We start from the raw sequence: 22582 nt of genomic DNA on the forward strand, positions 1-22582 counted from the left end.
GCAGGCTGGAACAGCTGGGTCAACTGAACTGCAGAAATGGCAGCCGCCCCTCCCCCTGGGAACTCATCCATTTTAGGCAGTCTCTAGCCTGTTGCACTGGCTGGTTAGAATTCCAAGCCAGTGGGTTGAGGTGCCATGGAAGTGAGGCCCGCAGAACGACACTGCTTGGTTCCCAGGATTCAGCCCCCTTCCTAGGGGAGTTTATGGGTAGATTTCTCACCTTGCTGGGATTCTCAAGGCTGGAGTCTGTAAAACTCCCGGGTTTCTGTGTAAGCCTGAGCAACTGCTCTGCCAAGACTCCGTACAGCTCTGTATATTGAACCTAAGGCCCTGGTGACCTGGGTTCATGAGGGGATCTCCTGATCCATGGTTGCAAAGATCCGTAGGAGAAGTATGGTTTCCTGAGTGGGGTTACACCATCACTCACCACTTCCCTTGGCTGGGGGTGCGGTTCCTTTGGCTCCCCAGTGCTCCTGGGTGGGCCATTGCCCCACCCTGCTTTTTTTTTTGTTATCTGTGGGTCATGCCGTTCTCCTAGTCAGTCCCGGTGTGAGAACCTAGACATTTCAGTTGAAGATGCTGAATTCACTTGCTGTTGTCATTCTTCTCTGAGAGCGCCACGGACTGCAGCTGTTTCTAATTGGCCATCTTGGCCCCTCCTGCCCCCTTCTTGTCTTACAGGTGGAAGCTGAGGAATAATCTCAGTGCTTTGTGAAACTGCTATGAAGAATTTTCAAGTCAAGCTTAAGTTGGAAGATAGTGACTAGAGCAAACAGACCAAAACGTTTATTTATTTATTTATTTATTTATTTATTTAATTTGTTCATTCCTGAGACAGAGTCTTGCTCTGTTGCCCAGACTAGAGTGCAGTGGTGTGATCTCGACTCACTGCAGCCTCCACCACCCAGGTTCAAGCAACTCCTGCCTAAGCCTCTGGAGTAGCTGGGAATACAGGCGTGCATCACCGCTCTTGGCTAAGTTTTTATATGACCAAAGCATTTAAAGCATTGATTCTGAGAGAACTCACTAAATGCTGCAGGACTATAAAGTGATCTCAAAATAGACTTTGTGTAGTTGGAACACTTCTGTAGATACTCACTTGTGTTATACATGTGCAGTCTCCATGTCTGTAGCATATAGATTTGCAAGTTCTATTATTTCTGTTCCCCGTAGTCCTCTAGGCCACATTGGCAACTAGAGGTGTTTTTTTCTCTCAGTCCTATCTTGTAAATAGTCTGAGTTGTCTTTCTCTGTTACTGGATTTTCCTCCATTTCTCCCTGCTTTTGTCAGTGTTCAGTAGTTTTTCCTCCACAGAAATGGTCCCAAGGCTTCTGTCCTTCTTGATCACTTGATCAGCTTTTCAAAGCCGCCTCTGTTTTTTTTTTTTTTTTTTTTGAGACAGTCTCGCTCTGTCACCCAGGCTGGAGTGCAGTGGCACTATCTTGGCTCACTGCAACTTCTGCCTTGCTGGTTTAAGCAGTTCTTAAGCCTTAGCCTCCTGAGTAGCTGGGACTGTAGGCGCGTGCCAGCATACCCAGCTAATTTTTTGTATTTTAGTAGAGATGGGGTTTCACCATGTTGCCCAGGCTGGTCTTGAACTCCGGAGCTCAGGCAATCTGCCTGCCTTGGCCTCCCAAAGTGTTAGAATTACAGGCGTGAGCCACCACACCCAGCCAAAACCTCTTTTTGACAAAGTTCAACCTCATCCTATAGGTGATTTTGTACTCTCTGCTAAGATAAAATTTTCTCCAAATTGTTAGCCTTAGGATGAAGGACAATTCATGAACAAAAAAGAACTATTTGTTTCCTGAAGAGTCAATTTAGTTATTGTAGTAAGAAGTTTGTCAAACAAGACTTGTTGTATTGCACTTACCTCAGCTTTCAAGAAGGATGTTTATCTGTGTATCATTGCTGTTGTCTTGAGTTGTGTGTTTTGATTCTGCTAGTCTTGTTATTATAACTTAGCATTAGTTTAGTGACATTGCTATGATAATGATATTGGTTATCTATGAGGAGTCACAGCTAGGTGAACATTTCTGTTTGCCTAATATCTTTGAATGATAGAAAATTTTAGTTTTGGTTATAGTTTTGACTGAATTAGAAAACAGACAAATACCGTTCTGTGTTTTTGAGACTGGGTCTGGCTCTGTCACCCAGGTTGGAGTAGCACTGTTGCCCGGGCCAGACTGCAGTGGTGCAACCTTACCTTACTGCAACCTCTGCCTCCCAGGCTCAAGGAGTCCTCCCACCTCAGACTCCCCAGTAGCTGGGACTACAGGGACATACCACCATGGCCAGCTAATTTTTAAATTTTTTCTAGAGACGAGGTTTCACCATGTTGCCCAGACTGCTCTCAAACTCCTGAGCTCAAGCAGTCTGTCTGTCTCAGCCTACCACAGTGCTGGGATTACAGGTGTGGAGCCTCTGTGCCCAGCCCAAACTCAGTTCTTAAGGTGCGTATACTTGAAAAAAAAAAAGGCATCTGTGCATCTTCTTCACCCAAATGATGTTTAGTTTACACTAGAGTTTTTGATGTATGTATATCTTGGTACCTCAGAATAGCAACTAGAATGTTTTGCCTTCATTAAAAACAAAATTATTTAGAAATAGCAGTGATATTGAACAATATATTTTTAGTATCCCTTGAGTGATCCCAAGTAGTAATGCCATTTGAAAAAAACCACCAAAAGAATACTGGGTTATTTTGTTTTAGAAGAAGGTATATTTTACTGCTGTAAATTAGAGTGGAAAATGGTCTAATAGCATACATTTAGAGAATGTTAATCCTGAAAGTCAGTTGGTGTTCGATAATCCTGCCAGTCAGTTGCTGTTCAATACATAGACTGGTCTGTAAGGAGCAAGAACATACTAATTTTAAGGGAAGAAACATCTTCAAAGGCAGAATAGAATCTGTAAACTGCATCATTTAGCCATTGGATAACAAAGTCTACAGTAGAGCTTGCAGCTGGTTGGCTTAAACAGGAAAGTAGCCCTGAACAAGTATTAATACCTCTGTGCAGCCCTTAGGGCATGGAAATTGAAGTGCAATCTGTGTAATAGCCACCAAGATTGTTACACAAAGATTGGAGGAATATGAAGAACTCTTCTTAGCCACATGAAGATACCACCAAGTATTTTCATTTAGCAAGTGGCCGTACCGCTATACATCTTGCCCGTCCCCTCTCACCCTCCAGCCACATTTGAGAGTTCCAGTTTCTCACCAACATTTGGTCTTCTTAGTCTTTAATTTTAACCATTCCGGTGGGTGACATCTCATTTTTATTATTTTAAAAATTTAATCGTTTAATTGACCCATAATATTTGTACATATTTATGGGGGTACATCTGATGTTTTATTCTATGCATAGAACATGTAATGATCAAGTCAGATTATTTAGGATATTCATCACTATTTGTCATTTCTGCGTTGGGAACATTTCAAGTCCTGTCTACTAGCTATTTTGAAATATATAACCTATTGTTAATTATAGTCACATACTGTGATGTCAAACGTTAGAACTTATTTCTTCTATTTATGTTTCTACCCTTTAATTAACCTCTCATCATGCCCCACCGTCCACAGATACCCTTCCTAGCCTTTGGTATCTGTCATTCTCTCTACCTTCATGAGATCAACTTTTTTTAGCTCTCACATATGAGTGAGAACATCTCATTAATTTTCCTGGTGACTAGTGAGGTTGCACATCTTTTCCTGTGCTTATTTGCCATTCACTATGTGTTCTTTGCTGAACTGTTAAAAAATCATTTACTCACTTTTAAATTGGGTTATCTTATTGATTCATAAGAGTTATTTATATGTTCCAGATATAATTCCTTTAGAATTATATAATCTGGATATAAGTCCTTTATAAAGATGTGATTTGCAAGTATTTTCTCCCAGTATGGCTGGCTTTTCATTTTCTTAATGCCTTAACGGGATCATTTAAAGAGCAGAAGTTTTTATGATGTGTAATTTATCCATTTTTTGCTCTCGTAATTTCTGCTTTTCATTGCCTATTTAAGAAATCTTTGTCTAATCCAAGGCCACTAAAATATTCTTTTTTCTGCTAGAAGTGGTGTAGTTTTAGCTCATAAATTTAGTGTTGGTTTTTTTTTTTTGAGATGGAGTCTCACTCTGTCCCCCAATCTGGAGAGCAGTGATGCGATCTCCGCCTGCTGCAAGCTCTGCCTCCTGAGTTCAGGCCATTCTCCTGCCTCAGCCTCCCCAGTAGCTGGGTCTACAGGCACCTGCAACCACGCCCGGCTAATTTTTTGTATTTTTTAGTAGAGACGGGGTTTCACCATGTTAGCCAGGACAGTCTCGATCTCCTGACCTTGTGATCCGCTCGCCTCGGCCTCCCAAAGTGCTGGGATTACAGGCCTGAGCCACCGTGCCCGGCAAATTTAGATTTATGATGCATTTTGAGGTAATTTTTCTCTGTGGAGTGAGGTAAGGGTCAAGGTTCTCTCTCTTTTTTTTTTTTGCATTTGGATATATAGTTTTTCCAAGACCATTATTGAAAGGAATGTATCCTTTTCCCAGTGAATTACGTTGACAGATTTGTTGAAAATCTGTTGGATTGGATGTATATGTGTAGATCTGTTTCTGGACTTTCCATTCTGTTCCATTAATCTATAAGTCTGTCTTTAGTAAATACTGTCTTGCTTACTGTATCTTTGTTAGTAACTGTGGAAGTCAGGTGATGTGAGTCTACCAATTAATTTTTTCCCAACATTATTTGGACTTTTCTAGGTTCTTAACATTTTCATATACATTATAGAAACAATTTGTCAGTTTCCAAAAAGAGAAAAAAAGGATCGTGGAAATTTGACTAGGATTGCCTTGAATTTATAGAGCAATTTGGAGAGACTGACATTTTAACAACATCGAGTCTTCTGATTCATGAGCATGGCATATCTCTCTATGTATTTAGATCTTTTTTCACTTCTTTCCGAAGTGTTTTGTATTTATCATTGTACAGTCTTATTATATACATTTTGCTATATTCCTGAGAATTGTGTTTTTGATGCTATCATAGGTTATGTTTTTAATTTTAATTTCTAATTGCTTATTGCTAGTATGTAGAAAAAGTTTTTCACATATTCACCATGTATTCTTACACATATTTTGTTATATTATCCCTAAGAATTTAGTATTTCTGGTGCTGTTGTAGGTTGTATTTTTAATTTTAATTTCTAATTGCTTATTGCTAATATGTAGAAATAAATTTTTATATATTGATCATGTATTCTATGTCCTTCCTATAGGCATGTATTAGTTCTAATAGCTTCTTTGTAGATATCTTTGTCTACATAGATTATCATGGTATCTGGAAATAAGGCCATTTTACCACTTTCCAAGCTGTATGCCCTTTTTTTCTTGCCTTATTGAACTATATAGGACCGCCAGTAAGTGCAATGTTGAATAGGAATGGTAAAAGCGAACTCAACATCCATGCCTCATTGTTGATCTTAGAAGAGAAAGCATTCAAGTTCCCTTCTAATTCTGGTTTGCTGAGAGTTGTTTATTATTAATGGGTATTGAATGTTATCTAACACATTTTCTCTTATCTGTTGATATGGTCATATATTTTTGTGGTTTGAATTAATACAGTAAATTATAAAGATTGGTTTTTTTTACGGGGACAGGGGCAGGGCCTCATTCTGTCACCCAGACTGGAGTGCAGTGGCGTGATCATGGCTCACTGCAGCCTCAACCTCCTGGGCTCAAGCACTCCTCCCACGTAGCTGGGACCACCTGCACGGACCACCATGCCCAGCTAATTTTTTTATTTTTAGTAGAGGTGGAGTTTTGCCATGTTGTCCTCAGGCTGGTCTTGAACTTTTGGGCTCAAGCTATCTGCCCACCTTGGCTTCCCAAAGTGCTGGGATTACAGGTGTGAGCTCCCATACTTGGCCTGGTTTAACTTCTTTGTTGTCTACGAGCATACTTTGTATGGTTTTAATTAAATTTGTTGAAGTTTGTTTTATGATACAGAATGTGGCCTATCTTGGGGAATGTCCTGTGTGCCCTTGAAAGAGTATTCTGTTGTTGAGCAGATATTTCTGTAAATATCAATTAGAACCAACTGATTAATGGTGTTTTTCTGTTCTTATATAATCCTTGCTGATGTTCTGTCAATAAAAAGTATAATAGTTGAAGCCTCCAGCTGTGGTTATGAATTTATCTGTTTTGTCTATCAGTTGGCAGTTTTTCTTTTCATGTATTTTGAAGCTCTGTTGTTGGTTGCATACATATGTAGGATTGGTATGTTGTCTTAGTGTATTGACCCTTTTATCAATATGTCATATATAATGTCCCTCTTTGTTCTGAAGTCTGTTTTGTTGATGTTGTTAATATAGCCACTCAAGCTTGCTTTCTTCCTAAGCACTTGGAAACTCAAGTACTTCCATGGGTTCTTTTTCCATTCTTTTATTTTAACCTACCTATTATTATATTTGAAGCGAACTTCTTGTTGATTTTTTCCCCACTATCTGGCATTCTCTGTCTCTTGGTGTGTTTAAGCCATTTGTGTTTTATATAATTATTCGTATTTGGGGTTAGATCTATATCATTTTATAATTTTGTTCTTTCTGTTCTTTGTTGCTCAGTTTTTCTTTTCCTGCCTTCCATTGGATTATTTGTATTTTTTTAATATTCCATTTTAACTTACCTAGTGTGATTTGTATTACTTTTTGTGTAGTTATTATATAGTGATTGCTTTAGGGATTACAGTATACATCTTGGACCCAGAAGCTAACTCAATATTAAATGCTTAATGTTTGTTGATTGAAGGAATATTTTTGGAATCCAGTTGTGATTTTTATTGTTACTGGTGGCATTTTTTTAAGTAGTTATTGAGAAATAATATAAGCTTTTCTTTACATAGAATCTATTTAGTATAATAATATTGCCCTGTAGAATGTTCTCAAAAAATATTTGGCACTCCTTTAGTTCACTAATAACTTGCTTTGCTTCATCTACAAAGGAGACATCGTTTTATCTTCACAGTCTCACTTAGGCTGATGTTTATATCAAAAGCAAAAGCTCAGTTTTGCTTTTGAGCCAGTCTTTTTGTTTTCATGTGGCTCATAACTTTAACTCCATACGCTTTACCAATGGCTAGCTTTGAGGACAGTGCTATGTTTAAATGATTGTTTATGTTAATGAAACAGTTGAATGGCCCCAAGGTAAGTTCTGCTTCTTGAGTGTAATGTTAAAAATGTTTCTTAATTTCTTCAAGTTTGTTTGCTTCTCTATAAAATGAAAGATCTGAACAATTTTTCTTTAGTAGTTTTTTGTATTGTAATGCAGTCTAATTTAATTATTGCCAGATTAATATGGTTTTGATAGTTTACAAATTAGCTCAATTTATTTAAGGGAGTTTTGGTTTTGTTTCTGTCAAAACGAAAGAAATTTTAAAGCACTAACAGGACAGCAGATTTTACTAATATTCTGTTCAAGGTGTCTTGAGTTTTAATAATTTACGTAGATACTAGAATGACAGCTGACTTATATCTATGATATCCATCTGTAGGAGATTTATAGCTTGAAAGAGTTCAAAGTAATCTTGTCAGTCATTCTGCTTGTTGTTGTAGCTGAAGTAAATACTCCCCTTGGCCAACAGCCTCAATCTAGCCCAGTGCTGTGCAGTAGACCTTTCTGTGATTACATAAATGTGTATCTATGCTGTATAGTACAGTGGGTAGTTTAATTTCGTTTTAATTAATTTTAAATTGCCCCATGTAGGTAATAGATTATCTGACAGCAACATAGTTGTAGCCTCATAGGTTCCTCTTTAATATGTAAAGCCCCTTGGAATTTTTTCTGCATCATTCAGTCATAAACTTGCCATAATCATAAGCTCTTGGGAGAATCTTTGACCTATTAAGCTTGTAGAATAGGAAAGAGAAGGCTGAATGAATTGGAAATAAAATAATGTATACAGTGGTGATTGCAGTACAATAGAAGTATATTAGTGAATAGTTGGATAAAGTGACTAAATGGCTGAGGATGTTCAGTAAAGAAAATAAACTGCTCTAGGGATTTTAAATGGGAAGGATTTAATGTAGGGAATTAGTTGTTGTAAAATTACTGATCAAACCTAGCAGGTTCTTGATTGGGTCTTCAGAAATGACTTCCAAACCAACACAAAACTACAAGGGCATCAATTAGGAGCTCCCATTATGGATTCCTACTGAAAAGAGAAACGTTTTGTCACGGCTTCCACTTCCACTGCTTCTGGATACCCAAAGCTGGAGATGTTACTTGTCTAGAGAATATGGGAAGATATTTATAAAAGTAATTCTCCTTTCTTTTCGGTGACAAGCTGAGTGGACTTGACTAAGAGAACCAGAAGCTAAAATAAAGCGAAAACTTATTTTAGCTTAGGATAGCCTCTCTGAGAAAATAAGGTATCTTACAGAGACAGAGAGAAAACAAATTGAACTAACTTTGGTTCATAAACTTCAAGTAGGTTCTATTGTATATGTATTCAAATAACCCTTACCTATCCATTCTTTACAGATCCAGGATGAGAAGACTGACAAAAGAAGCAGCTAGCTGAACAGCTATAAAATGCCCAAATCTGGGTTTACAAAACCAGTTCAGAGTGAAAATTCTGACAGTGACAGCAATATGGTAGAGAAACCATATGGAAGAAAGGTATGTGATTATACTAAAGATTTGTTGACTTTTTGAACTGGGAAAAAGACTCCCAATTAAGTATTTTTAGTAATTTCTCATAAGATAAAAACCAATATGGATGCTGGGTAAACCCAAACCATTTATGCTCTTTAGAAATAAATTGGATTCCTGGGGAAGTGATTGTTTATCATTCCCTAAGGTGAACACACAACTACTAAGTAAAACACAATTACTAAGATGGTGCAATTAAGAAATAATGATTGAGAGAGGGAAAAATTTTTATTATTAGTCATTGTCAATGACATGTAATTCTGTCTTTTTATATCTATCCTTTTTCATTCTTATGTAATTTAGACCCTCAGAACCTTCATTTGGACTCCTGCAATTTGTCTCCTAACTGGTCTCACTATTCCTAGTCTCTCCTTATCTCTGGTTTTATACATTGTCTTTGAATTTTTTTTCTGTTTGCTTTTTTAAGTCTTTTTTAAAGCCATTTTCTTATGGAAAGATGTCTGAGGTGTTCCCAGACATTTTTAGCTAATGAAATTGTGCAACCATCATCACAATAAAGTTTTAGAACTTTGCCATCATTCTGGAAAGATCTGTGTTGCCCATTTGTAGTCAGTCTCCACTGCAACCCCAAACCCTCCAGGCAACCCCAAATCTGCTTTCAAAATCAAGTATAAGTTTTCAAACTATTCTTTCCAAAATCGTTTTGAGTCCTTCATGATTTCATATAAATTTTAGGATCAGCTTGTCAGTTTCTAGAAATACCTGCTGGGATTTTGAAGGAATTTTATTGAATTTTTTCATTGCATCTGTAGATCACTTTGAGTCGTATTGCCATCTTAATACTGTCTTCCAATCCCTGAACATGGAATATCTTTTCATTTACTTAGATCTTCAGTTTGTCTCAGTAGTGCTTTGTAGTTTTCAGTGTAAGAGTGTTGCATTCTATTGGTAAATTATTTGTGAGTATTTTATTCTCTCAGTGCTATTATGGATAGTTTTATTTTGGGTTCTTTATTGCTAGTACAGAAATATAATTATTTTTGATGTAGTTATCTTTGTATCCTGTGATCTTATTCAATTATTAGTTCTAACAATTTGTAATTCCTTAGGACTTTCTACGTATGGCATCATATTATCTGTGAATGAAGACAATTTTACTTCTTTTCCAGTCTGGATATTTCTTGTTTTGCTTGATTACCTTTATTCCCTCACTTTTTTCCCCTGATTGCACTGGCAAACTCTTCTTGATTACAGTATTTAGTCCACTTACATTTAATGTAATTATTGATATGACTTATATCTGATGATAATTTATATGTGCAATTTTGCTCTTTATTATGTATTCCATGTGTTTTTTGTTACCTCTTTTATGTTGCCATTTTTGGTTTTAAATGTTTTTCAGTGTACTATTTTAATTTCTCTGATTTTTTAAAACTGTGTTTTTTGATTTATTATTTTAGATTGTTGATCCTAGAGAGTGTAATACACATCCTAATTGATCACAGTCTACTTACAGGTTGATCTTGACACAATTCCAGTAAAATATAGCAGCTTTGTTTCAATATAGCTCCGTTTTCTTCCTTCGTGTTATTTATATAACATCGATTACATCTGGATATGTTATTAACCCAACAAAAGAATGTTATAATTGTTTGATACAAAATGTATCTTTTAAAGAAACAAGAGAAATTTGTGTTTATGAAGTTTCGGGTTTCCCCATAAATTTACTGATTTTGGTATTCTTAGTTTCTTCCTATAGATGTAAGTTACTATCTGGTATAAGAATTTTCCTTAGTACTTACTATAAGGCAAGTCTTCAGCCATGAATTCTGTCAGTCTTTTTTTGATCTAGGTAGGAATATCTTGATATTGCCATTTTTTTTTTTCCTTTTTGAGGCAGAGTTTTGCTCTGTTGCCCAGGCTGGAGTGCAGTGGCATGATCTCAGCTCACTGCAGCCTTGACCTCCCAGGCTCAAGCAATCCTTCCACCTCAGCCTCCTGAGTAGCCGAGACCACAGGTGCACACCACCATGCCCAGAGATAGGGTTTCATCATGTCATCCAGTCCAGTCTCAAATTCCTGGCCTCAAGTGATCCACCTGTCTCAGCCTCCCAAAGTGTTGGGATTACAAATGTGAGCCACCATGCCCTGGCTGATTTTGCCATCTTTAATAAATAGCTTCATTGAGATATAATTCACATATCATACATTTAAAGTATACAATTCAATTGTTTTTATATTTACAGAGTTGTACAGTCACAACCACAATCAATTTTAGAAGTTTCACCCCAATATATACTCTTGAGATAATGAGAAAGATAAAAAATAACATCTTAATGTTATTATGAAGATACTGACCTTGCAGATCTCCTCAGTTGGTCTCAGGGACCATAATTTGAGAACTGCTATACCGGTGTAATAAGCTCATTAATGAAACTACTGAGTGTATAGTGATGGGAGGAAAAAAGGAGAGAATGCTACTTAACAGGTTCAGGGATAGCCTAACAGTAGAATAGGTACTTAATCTGGGTTCTCAAGGTTGAATACATATTTGACCAGAAGGAAAGTGAAAGTAAAGGGTAGTATAAGTGAAAGAAACAGCAAATGAAAAACTTGTTGGGATGTAGCCTATGGAGGATGGGAGGTGAGTCTAGCACTAGACAAAAAGCAGTTCATTATAGCCTTGTGTGCCTTGTGAAGGATCTTGGAACTTATTCTGTTGTCAGTGACTTGGGAGGGAAGGGTCATAGAAAGACCAGTCAGAGTGCTGTTTAATTAAATATAAGTAGGAGGCAGTGTGGACAGTGGCTTTCGGGATGAAGAGAAGTTGGCCGATCAAAAAGCTGTTGAATGCATTAAACTTGTGCATGGAGAAAAAATTGTCTGAGTCCACTCTGATGCTTGTTTCCGTTACTAGGTTAATGGTTGGGCCATTTCCTGAAAGGAAATTCAAGAGAAGGAACAGGTTGTTTGAATAAATTTGCTTTGTACTTGCTGAACTGAGTTGGCCCTGGGAACATCCAAGTAGAAGTGGTTAGTAGGCAGTAACATATGAGTGTAAGAACTCAAAACAAGTCTAGATTGGAAATAAATATACGAGGATTTGTAGAAAGTAAGTATGCAAAAGAGTGTACAAAGTGTGTATAAAGTGGCACAAGAATGGAGGAGGATATACTCTGAGGAATTCAAATATTTTAGGAGGAGTAAAGAGACAAAGGAAGAGGAGGACAGAGAGAGAACCAAGGGAGTTTCCACAGAGAATGGCTAAGGGAGGAGAGAGTCTGCATTGCCAAATGCAACAGAGAGTTTAATAGGAAAGGCGAGGCCATTGAAGCATTTTAAATGACCTTGATGAAAGTAGTTTGCGTGGAGATGTGGGGACAGAATACAATGTTAAACTTGAAGAAAGCATCAGAACTTTTATTTCTGCATGTTTAGGTATAGTGAAGATTACATTTGTGGAAATTCATCTGGGCTGCTTGATGCCACTTTTTGGATTTGAATTTATGAGGCTAAACTCAGTGAAGCTTTAATTGTTCCTATGTACTTTTCATGTATCTTTTGAAAGTTGTCACTAAATAAGTAGTGCCTGAATATTGCCCTCCTAAAAGTTGTAGTTTCTTTTTTTTTTTTTTTTTGGTTTTTTTTTTTTTTTTTTGAGACGGAGTCTCGCTCCGTCGCCCAGGCTGAAGTGCAGTGGTGCGAAAAAAAGTGTGATTTCTTAAAAGTGTAACAACAATAGCAAAAACCAAATATTTCACTAACGTATTTCTATTTAAAACATTCATTAGTTAAGTTAACAATACTTGTTAATCATTGGATTTATAAAATAAATGGCAAGAATGAATACAAACTATTACATTCCTCTAGTTAACAAATGTTTGGCTTACATAAAGGGATGTATTTATTCTCAGTCTCTGTTTAACTGTATGTTTTTCAAGATCACTAGTTTGGGTAAGGATCAGAAGCTCTTCTAAGGCAACATGCATTGTACTTAAATTGCCATGCTTTGGGATTTCAGTGCAATTTGATGTCAAAAGCTATTGTTAGAAGTATTTTCCTCAGTTTTTTAGTGAATATTTAACCCCTTATTTTACCTTGAGAGGAAGGGCTGTAGTTTTTATTCCAAAGATGCTAGGTGTAGACCATGTTGCTGCTCGTTTTTAAGACAAAGTGAGTAAGTTGGGGTCGGGGGTAGAAGGCATGACCATTATTCATGTGTATATTTTCACTGCATATTTCTTTGATTGTCTTTTCATAGTGAGTGGCGTTGAAGCCAGCTTCTGGGTTCTGCTAAGTTGTTTTTCCCCCATAACATTTTTAGAAATGAGGCTGGGCATGGTGGCTCGTGCCTGTAGTGTGTGCTTTGGGGAGACCAAGGCAGGAGAATTGCCTGAGGCCACGAGTTCAAGACCAGCCTGGGCAAGACCCCCATCTCTACCAAAAAAAAAAAAAAAAATTAGCTGAATGTGGTGATATACAACTGTATTCCTAGCTACTGGGTAGACTGAAGTGGAAGGATTACTTTAAGCTACAATGAGCTATGCTTGTGCCACTGCATTCCAGCCTGGGCAGCAGAGCAGGAGCCTGTCTCTCTCTATTCCTTTCTGATTTTTTTGAACAGTTCTCTTAGGTAAGTAGACACCCCGTTTACAGTTCAATATGACAGACTATTGCTGTTATGAGGTCCTAAATTAATAAAATAACCTAAACCAAAATTTCACTCCTTAAATTCATTTAAGTAGAGCATAACTTAAATAATCGTATTTTATAGCAATTTAATTTTTATGTAAAGTCCTCTCATTAAATACTAAAATAGTTAGGATTTTGGCAAGAATATTCACACCTTTCACTGCTCATCTGTGTTCTTTTCCTCCCATTGATTCTAGTTTAGTTTAGAAATTTCTCTACTACTCTTTTAGCTATAAATCAGTATTTATAATTTGCAAAACAGATCTTTTATAAAATCTGTTAAGATAATCTAAAACCTGGTTAAATTCATAAAATGTGAGAGGGGATGTTAATTGTTTTAACCATCTGAATAGTTCTTTCGTATCTTTTCGTCATCAGTGTAGTTCAGACATTCATTATTTCCTTTCCAAGTGACTATTGATAATTTTTTTTTATTATCCAAGTATTATAATACATGTTCGTTGTGAAGAATTAGAAAATACATTTAAGAATAATGAAAATAGAAATTACCAATTACCTTGTCAACAACTGTGAAGGTTCTGAGATTTTACCCTACTTGTAAGCTAATTAGCTTCATGGGTGCTGGCAGAAGACACAGTTGCTAGGTCAGTGATGAGGGAATATTTGCTACTCAGCAATAGCAGTAGCCGGAGTATCAGTGTGTGTGCCTGTTCCCTGAGCTTCACTTCTCACAAGGGGGATGCAGTGATGGGCAGATGACAACTGCATATGCAGTGGGTTGTATTACAGGGTAGAAACCCCAAATCTTTTATGATGGGCAGTAAGTCTGCCTGAACTTTTCCCTAGAAGGAGACATTATTACACTGGACAGCAAACAGGTATGTCCTTTGCTTTAGAGGGAGACACTATGTCTCTCTTTCTAGGCTATTTATCATACAGATACCCATGAAAAGATAGTCCAGGACGAAGGAAGTTAGTGTTTCTGCTTGCAAGATGTGCAAAAATGCAAGAGAGACATAGAGAATTATGTCTCAGCCCAACTGTAATGGCACCACTGACAGATAGCTGTTAACATTTTGGTTTACAGGCATACCTCATTTTATTGCCCTTCACTTTATTTGCTTTGCAGTTAATTGTGCTTTTTACAAATTAAAGATTAGTGGCAACCCTTGTTTTGAGCAAGTTCATTGGCAACATTTTTCCAACAGCACGTACTCACTTGTTTCTGTGTCACATCTTGATAATTCTCATATTTCCAACTTTTTCATTATCATTATGATTATTAGTGATCTTTGTTACTGTTGTAATTGTTTTGTGGGCACCACAAGCTATATGCAGAGAAGATGGCAAGCTTAATACTGTATGTGTTCTACTACACTTACTGGCTGTTCTTCCAACTCCGCCCCTGCTTGGGCCTTCCTGTTCCCTGAAACAGCAATTTTGAAATTGTATTTCAATGGTCTCTAAGTATTCAAGTGAAAAAGAAGAGTGGAATGTCTCTCATTTTAAGTTGAAAGCTCTGAATGATTAAGCTTAGGAAGGTATGTCAAAAGCTGAGACAGCTTTTGCACAGGAAAAGTTCTTGAGGAACATTAAAACTGCTGTTGAAGTGAACACACCATAAGAAAGCAAAACGGTCTTATTGCTGATACGGAGGAAGTTTGGAGTGGTCTGGATAGAAGATCAAACCAGCTACAATATTCCCTTAAACCAAAGTTCAATCCAGAGCAAGGCCCTCTCTCCAATTCTGTGAAGCCTGAGAGAGGTTTGGAAGCTGCAGAAGAAAAGTCTGAAGCTAGTGTAAGTTGGTTCATGAGGTTTGGTTTAAGGAAAGAAGCTGTCTCCATAACATAGAAGTGCAAGGTGAAGCACCAAGTGCTAATGTGGAAGTTACAGCAAGTTACCAGAAGATCTAGCTGTGATCTTTGATGAAGATGGCTACACTACAGATTTCAGTATAGATGAAATCGCCTTCTATTGGAAAAAGATACCAGCTAGGACTTTGAAAGCTAGAGAGGAGAATTCAATCCCTGGCTTCAAAGCTTCAGAGGACAGGCTGACTGTCTTGTTAGGGACAAATGCAGCTGACGACTGTTAAGTTAAAGCCAGTGCTCATTTTCCATTGCAAAAACGCCAAGACCCATAAGAATTATGTGAAATCTACTCTGCCTGTAGCTTATAAATGGAAAAACACTGCCTGATGACAGCATATCTGTTCACAGCGTGGTTTTCTGACTAGCTTAAGCCTACTGTTGATACCTACTAAGAAAAAAGGATTATTTTCAAAATATTACTGCTTATTGACAACATGTCAATGAGCTGTCACCCAAGAGCTCTGACAGAGATATACAAGGAGAATAATGTTTTCATGGCTGCTGGCATGCAATCCATTCTGCAGCCCATAGGTCAAGGAATAATTTTAACTTTTCAAACAAGCCTTATTAAAGAAATATGCTTTGTAAGGCTGTAGCTGCCGTAGAGAGTGATTCCTCTGATGGATTTATGCAAAGTAAATTGAAAACCATCTTGAAAGGATTCACCATTTTAGATACCATTAAAAACATTCGTGGTTCATGAGACGAAGTCAAAATACCAATATTAACCAGAGTTTGGAAAAGTTGATTCTAACACTCATGGATGACTGAGGGGTCCAAGACTTTAGTGGAGGAACTAACTGTGGATGGGATTGGAAAAAGCAAGAGAATGAGAGTAAAGTGGAGCCTGAAGATGTGACTGAATTGCTGAAATCTCATAATCAAACTTGAAACCTAGTTTTAAAACAACTTTATAAGCAAAACACTTGTCTTTGAAGCTCCATTTCATTGGCAAAAGAGAAAAAATAGCTCATCTTTCTTGTGGATGAGGAAATAAAGTATTTCTTGAGATGGAATCTACCCTTGGTGAAGATGCTATAAACATTGTTGAAATGACAGCAAAGGATTTAGTATATTGCATAAGCTTAGTTGATAAAACAGCAGCAGAGTTAAAGAAGATTGACTCCAATTTGGAAAGAAGTTCCATGGGTAAAAGCTGTCAACAACATTGCATGTTACAGAGAGATCTCTTGTGAGAGAAAGTCAATTTACACGGCAAACTTCATTGTTGTCTTAAGAAATTGTAATAGCCACCCCAACCATCAAAAACCACTGTCCTGATCAATGAACAGCCATCAACCTGAGGCAAGACCCTCCACCAGCAAAAAGATTACAACTTGCTGATGGCCCATGCTATCCTTAGCATATTTCAGTATATTTAGTACTTTAAAATTAAAATAGGCATATATATATTTTAGGCATAATAGTATTGCACACTTACTAGACTGCATCATAGTGTAAACATCATTTTTGTACTGGGAAACCAAAAAATTTGTGTGACTTGTTTTATCATTATAATTGCTTTATCATGGTGGTCTGGAACTGAATCTGCCATATCTCCAAGGTATGCCTTGATGTTGTTCCCGACTTTTCTGATTATATATGTGCATGTGTGTATATATATTCTTGTTTTCTGGATACATTTTTTACCATTTTTTCTATCTTACTGAGATGACAAAGGCTATCAATACATCATTTAATAGAATTAATAGAAGATAATTCTTACCATTGATGCTTTCATTATTATGTATGATGGTTGTTGCCAGTTATTGGGACAATAATGTTAAATGAAAAGACTCCAGAAATGTTTTACGATAATAAACCTAACAGAGTTATGAGCCTAGTATGTGCAAATGAGAGTCTCTTGAATTCGATAGAGTATTTCTACTCTTCGGTAATACAGAAATTTCACGACTATCAAAAATATTTCTTTTGAAAGTTAAAGTATTAAGAATCTCACAGAAACCCTTTGTTCAAATACGCCTTGAAGGACAGTTTTATAGAGGACATAACAAGTAGTTAGCAGTTATGAATAGTTACACTTATCACCGTATTGCACGGGAGAACATATTCCATATATTCCTATGCTGTTTTCTTTCAATATGATATCACATAGGTTTTTTTTTAAACTCATTTTGTAGCACAGACCTGTATCCTATATAGCTGCAAGGGAGAAGGGATTTTTAAGTGATTCTTAAATCTTTTATTCATAACAATGATTCATTTTCTAAGGCAAGTTACTGGAGTTTTGTGTGTTAACCTGTGTATTAGCTGTGTCTTTTTATTTTCTGTATTTCTGATGCTTTGACTTCTCAGGCATTGCTGACCATTGAGATACTATACCTCCCAGGCCTAGCCAGTTCCTAGAGATAATAAACTCACTCTGAGCACATCTTTCATTCGCAGACTGACCTATCTAGACCCCACATCCAAATTCCCAACTTTGTTGGGCTCTCACATTCTGGGCCACTAGCCATCTGTCCTGATCACCCCAGAACCAGGTATCAATTAGGGAAACAGCTCCTATACCCCAGAGCCCACTGAAATTATTCAAGGTAGCCAATCCCAAGCCTGCTTACCCTGCTTCACACTTTCTTTCCTGTGGAAACTACAATAAAGGCTCTTGCTCACATTTCATCTTTCTTCTTTTACCTCTTGACCAACCACCCTGGTGTTTCCCTGTGTGGTCTGGGGTGGCATGATGTGGCATGGCATGCCCCCCACCCCTTGGAACTGTGAGTAACAATCTTTTCCATAGCAGTAATATCCTGATTTGTTGGTCTCACCATATAATAAAACCTACATTTTGAACAACCTTATGAAGCAAAACACCTTGTCTTTGAAGCTCCATTTCATTGGCAGAAGTGAAAAAATAACTCGAGGATTTTGCTTGAAAGCTTGGAAATTGATCAAGAATGAATGTAGAATTTATTGTTATTATTATTGTCACTTTGTTCTTGCCATCATCTGATTTTCTTTAATGTTTTGATACAGTGAATTAAGAGGTTTTCTATCCGTGAACTATCCTTGCATTCTCTAGATGAGCCCTGCTTGATTATAATATATTCTGAGATACTGAATTTGGCTTGATAGTCTGTTAAGGACTTTTGCATTTATGTTCATAAGTTGATTTTTGTCTGTAATTTTGTATCTTGTACTGTTTTTGGTATCAGTTTTATTTTAGACTTTTAAAATGAATTGGGTAACTTCTAATCTTTCTGTGCTCTGGTATTTATAAGAAATGGAAAATACTTGTTTCTTGAAGTTTTGTTTATTTGGTTAAAACTCTGTTGTAAAATCTGCTGGAGTAGGTGCCTTTTTAAACATGTTTCACTATGGATTTATCTTTTTTTTCCTCTTTTTTTTTTTTTTTAGAGACAGGGTCTTGCTCTGTCACCCAGTGTGGATTGCAGTGGCGTGATTATAGGTCACTGCAGCCTTCTGTCTCAGCCTCCTGAGTAGCTGGGACTACAGTTGTGTGCCACTGTGCCCGGCTAGTTTTTAAAAAATTTTTATGGCGATGAGGTCTCACTACGTTGCACAGGCTAGTTTCAAACTCCTGTCTTCAAGTGATCCATCCGTCTCAGTCTCCCAGAGCATTGGGATTACAGATGTGAGCCACTGCACCCAGCCTGATTTACTGTTTTCTATGGTAATTGGTCTATTCTGGTTTTCCCTTCCTGTCATCCTCTCATGAGCTCATTTTTAGTAATCCATATATTCCAAGGAAATTACCGAATTTTTACAGTCTGTAAGTTTTTTAATAGTATAAAACTAAATACAGCATTTTTTTTTTTTTTTTTTTTGGATACAGGATCTCACTCTGTTGTCCAGCCTGAAGCACAGTGGTGAGGACATGGCTCATTACAGCCTCAATCCTCCCAGCTCAAGCAATCCTCCTGCCTCAGCCTCCCAAGTAGCTGGGAACACAGGCGCATGCCACCATGCCTGGCTAACTTTTAAATTTTTTATGGAGACAAGGTCAAGGTCTCCCTATGTGGCCCAGGCTGGTCTCAAACTCCTGGGCTCAAGTGGTCCGCCCACCTCGGCCTCCTAAAGTGCTGGGGTTACAGGCATGAACCACCATGCCCAGCCAACAGCATTCTTCAATAACTTTTTAATATTCCCTCTATAGTTGTATACAGGCTCAATCTCAGTGTTGTTGTTTTTTTTAATCTTTTCTCTGATTTTCATTATTAGATTTCACCAAAGGTTTGTTTATTCATTTGCTCTTTTAGAGTCATCTTTTGGTTTTTAAAAAAAATGACATTAATTTGTCATGCCCCTTTTTCCTCCTCATCTCTCCTTTATTTTTCGTCTTGGATTGAAAACTGGTATCTTTTATAGTCTGAATCTACTTTTCATTTGCTTTTGAGAATTTCTGCAATCATGATAAATATCACTTATTTTCGTAGCTTGGGAATGTTCTTTTAAGATCTCCTGCTAAGGCAGTGTGGCTTAGTTATCAGTATGAAGCACATTTCTTTCAAAGGAGTTGTCATGCTCTGGTTTTAGATGTGCCGTATCAATTTGGATGTTTGATTATAGGAGTGAACTTTATATTACCTATAGGTCACTTCACGTAACTGGGCAAGTACACAGTATTTTTATTTGGTATGTCATTCTTTTTCTGAATTGAATTATAAATCCATTTCTGGTTTTCTGATTTAAGAAATAGGGTTGTAATCTACTGACCTGGATAGATTATTCTTTGGTTCCTGTGACCCTTACATATTTTCTTCTTTATTGATAAATAATAGTGGTTCTCAAACTTTACTATGCATCAAAATCATGTGGCAGGACTATTAAAAACAGATCATTAGGCCCTAGCCCCAGAGATTCTGATTCAGTAGGTCGGAGATTGTGCATTTCTAGTAAGTTTCTAGGTGATGCTGATACTGCTAGTCAAGAAGCCTTTTGAGAACTGCTGATACAGATTATTTATTTATTTATTTATTTATTTATTGAGACAGAGTTTTGCTCTCATTGCCCAGGCTGGAGTGCAGTGGTATGATCTCAGGTCACTGAAGCCCCTGCCTCCCAGATTCAAGCGATCCTCCTGCCTCAGTCTCCTGAGTAGTTGGGATTACAGGCACCTGCCACCACACCTGGCTACTTTTTTGTATTTTTAGTAGAGACAGGATTTCACGATGTTGACCAGGCTGGTCTCAAATTTCTGACCTCAGGTGATACCCCCACCTTGGCCGCCCAAAGTGCTAGGATTACAGGCATGAGCCACTATGCCCAGCCAACTTTATTTTTTAAATAAAAGACCATCAGTTTGATTCAATTCAGAATTGCTTTTTAAAATTTACATATTCATTGGCGCTACATCTAGATATAGTGGTTCTATGTAAGATATTTTGTTTTACTGTTGTTTTAAAATTGTTGTTAGAAGTACCATTCAACTCAGCAATCCCATTTTTGTTTACCCAAAAAAATATAAATTGTCCTATTACAAAGACATATACATGCGTATGTTCATTGCAGGACTACTCACAGTTGCAAATACATGGAATTAACCTAAATGTGCTTCAGCAGTAGACTGGATAAAGAAAATGTGGTATATGCACACCATGGAACACTATGCAGCCATTAGAAAGAATGAGATCGTGTTTTTTTGCACAGCAACATGGATGGAGCTGGAGGCCATAATCCTAAGCAGACTAATGCAGGAATAGAAAACCAAATACCACATGATCTCATAAGTGGGAGCTAAACATTGTGTATACATGGGCATGAAGGGAACAGCAGACACTGGGGCTTACTTGAGGGTGGGAGGAGAGAGAGGATCAAAAAACTGCCTATCAGGTACTATGCTTATTACCTGGGTAATGAAATAATCTTTACCCCAAACCCCAGTGACATGCAATTTACTCATATAACAGACCTGCACAGGTACCCCTGAACGTAAAATATTTAAAAATAAATATAAAATTATGTTATTAAATAAGAGTAGGGAAATATGAAACAGGTTAGGAAAAAATATAGTTGTTGAAGCTGAGTCTTGAGTATATTGAATACAGTGATATGTAACACTGTCTCTCTTTTTGTGTATGTTTTTCCCCAGTAAGGAGGGGTTTCTATACTGTATTGCTTAGCTAATGTTGATATAACTTTACTCTATTTGACTTTTTAATAGAGTAAAGACAAGATTGCATCCTACAGCAAAACTCCAAAAATTGAACGCAGTGATGTGAGCAAGGAGATGAAAGAGAAATCATCCATGAAACGTAAACTTCCTTTTACCATTAGCCCATCAAGAAATGAAGAACGAGATTCAGACACAGGTAGAATAATTTGCTGTTCTCTGGTAAAGTCTTGTTCATTCTTTAATTCTGATTTTTGTTTCTTGTACACCACTCCTCTTGACATCCCAGTTTATTGAGAAATATTTGTATTTCACTGTTTCAGATTTATCATTTTGGGGCAGAAATTCATCTGTCATGCCAAGTGTGGTTTCTAACCAGAGATGACAACAATTTTCTTTATTCCTTACTCTTTGAATGTTTATTGTGAATTTCTTCATCAAGAAATTAATTTTGGGGGGAGCACTCAAATGATTAAAATTTACTCAGTGATAAGCAATAGAATATGCAGATTTGAGAAAAAGTTATTGAGCTTTTATGAACATAAGGTCACACCCCAAAGAAGTTTAGGCACTTTAGATTCAGAAATGAATTAGAAACATGCATCACACACACACACACACACACACACACACACACACACACACACACACACACACACACACACACACAAATTGAGGCTAAACTGCCTCAGTGCTTTTCATAGAATTTTTGTTTCCCAAAACTCCTACATACCAGAAATTGATACTTGAAATCAACCAATCCCAGTTATTCATAGCAGATGAGATTCTTATTATTACTATCTAATAAATTACTAGCTTGTGTTTTAGCCCTGAACTAACTGATTTTTGAAACTAATATAAACTTGAATGTATGTATTTACTGTAGTTTTAGTCATTGCATGAAATATTAATAATGAACTGTTCTTAAAAATGTTGTAGCCTCAGAGAAAGTATTCCATTCTGAGTTTATGTACATAGATTATATTCTGCCTATATCTTTCTAGTCATTTTAATGGTCAGTTCAGAAATGATCTTGACTCCAGAAACTGAAAATACTCATAAGATTTTTGAAACATTCTATACTAACATAGCTTTAGAAAATCGTGTAGTATACGCTTTTGGTAGCCAGGTCTCCTTTTGTGTATTTTGCCACTGCTGTTGTGTGAATTAAAAATTGTTCTTAAACACTCATGACATTTTTAAACTTTGAAGATTGCTCTTTCTTGCAGTGATTACGAAATCATGTGCTTTTTCATTTTAAGCTACACTGGTTTCTTTGGGAGATTCAGAACCTATTTTTTCCC

At 37.0% G+C, this 22582-nt stretch overlaps 1 protein-coding gene across 2 annotated transcripts in view; it reads left to right on the top strand.

The window, feature by feature from the left end:
- The window catches only part of ANKRD12 (ankyrin repeat domain 12), a 133829-nt gene that overhangs the window by 30695 nt on the left and 80552 nt on the right, over positions 1-22582 (top strand). The window contains exons 2-3 of one of the 2 annotated variants that reach the window (XM_011983912.1): positions 8529-8666; positions 21330-21477. In XM_011983912.1, coding sequence (XP_011839302.1) covers positions 8580-8666; positions 21330-21477 — 235 coding nt within the window. In that variant the 5' untranslated portion in view covers positions 8529-8579. Of the gene's footprint in view, positions 1-8525; positions 8667-21329; positions 21478-22582 lie in introns of those variants that run through there. The other variant, XM_011983910.1, reaches the window with a different exon arrangement.

Source organism: Mandrillus leucophaeus, unplaced genomic scaffold, assembly GCF_000951045.1.
Source record: "Mandrillus leucophaeus isolate KB7577 unplaced genomic scaffold, Mleu.le_1.0 Scaffold257, whole genome shotgun sequence".
In the NCBI taxonomy this organism is placed as follows: domain Eukaryota; kingdom Metazoa; phylum Chordata; class Mammalia; order Primates; family Cercopithecidae; genus Mandrillus; species Mandrillus leucophaeus.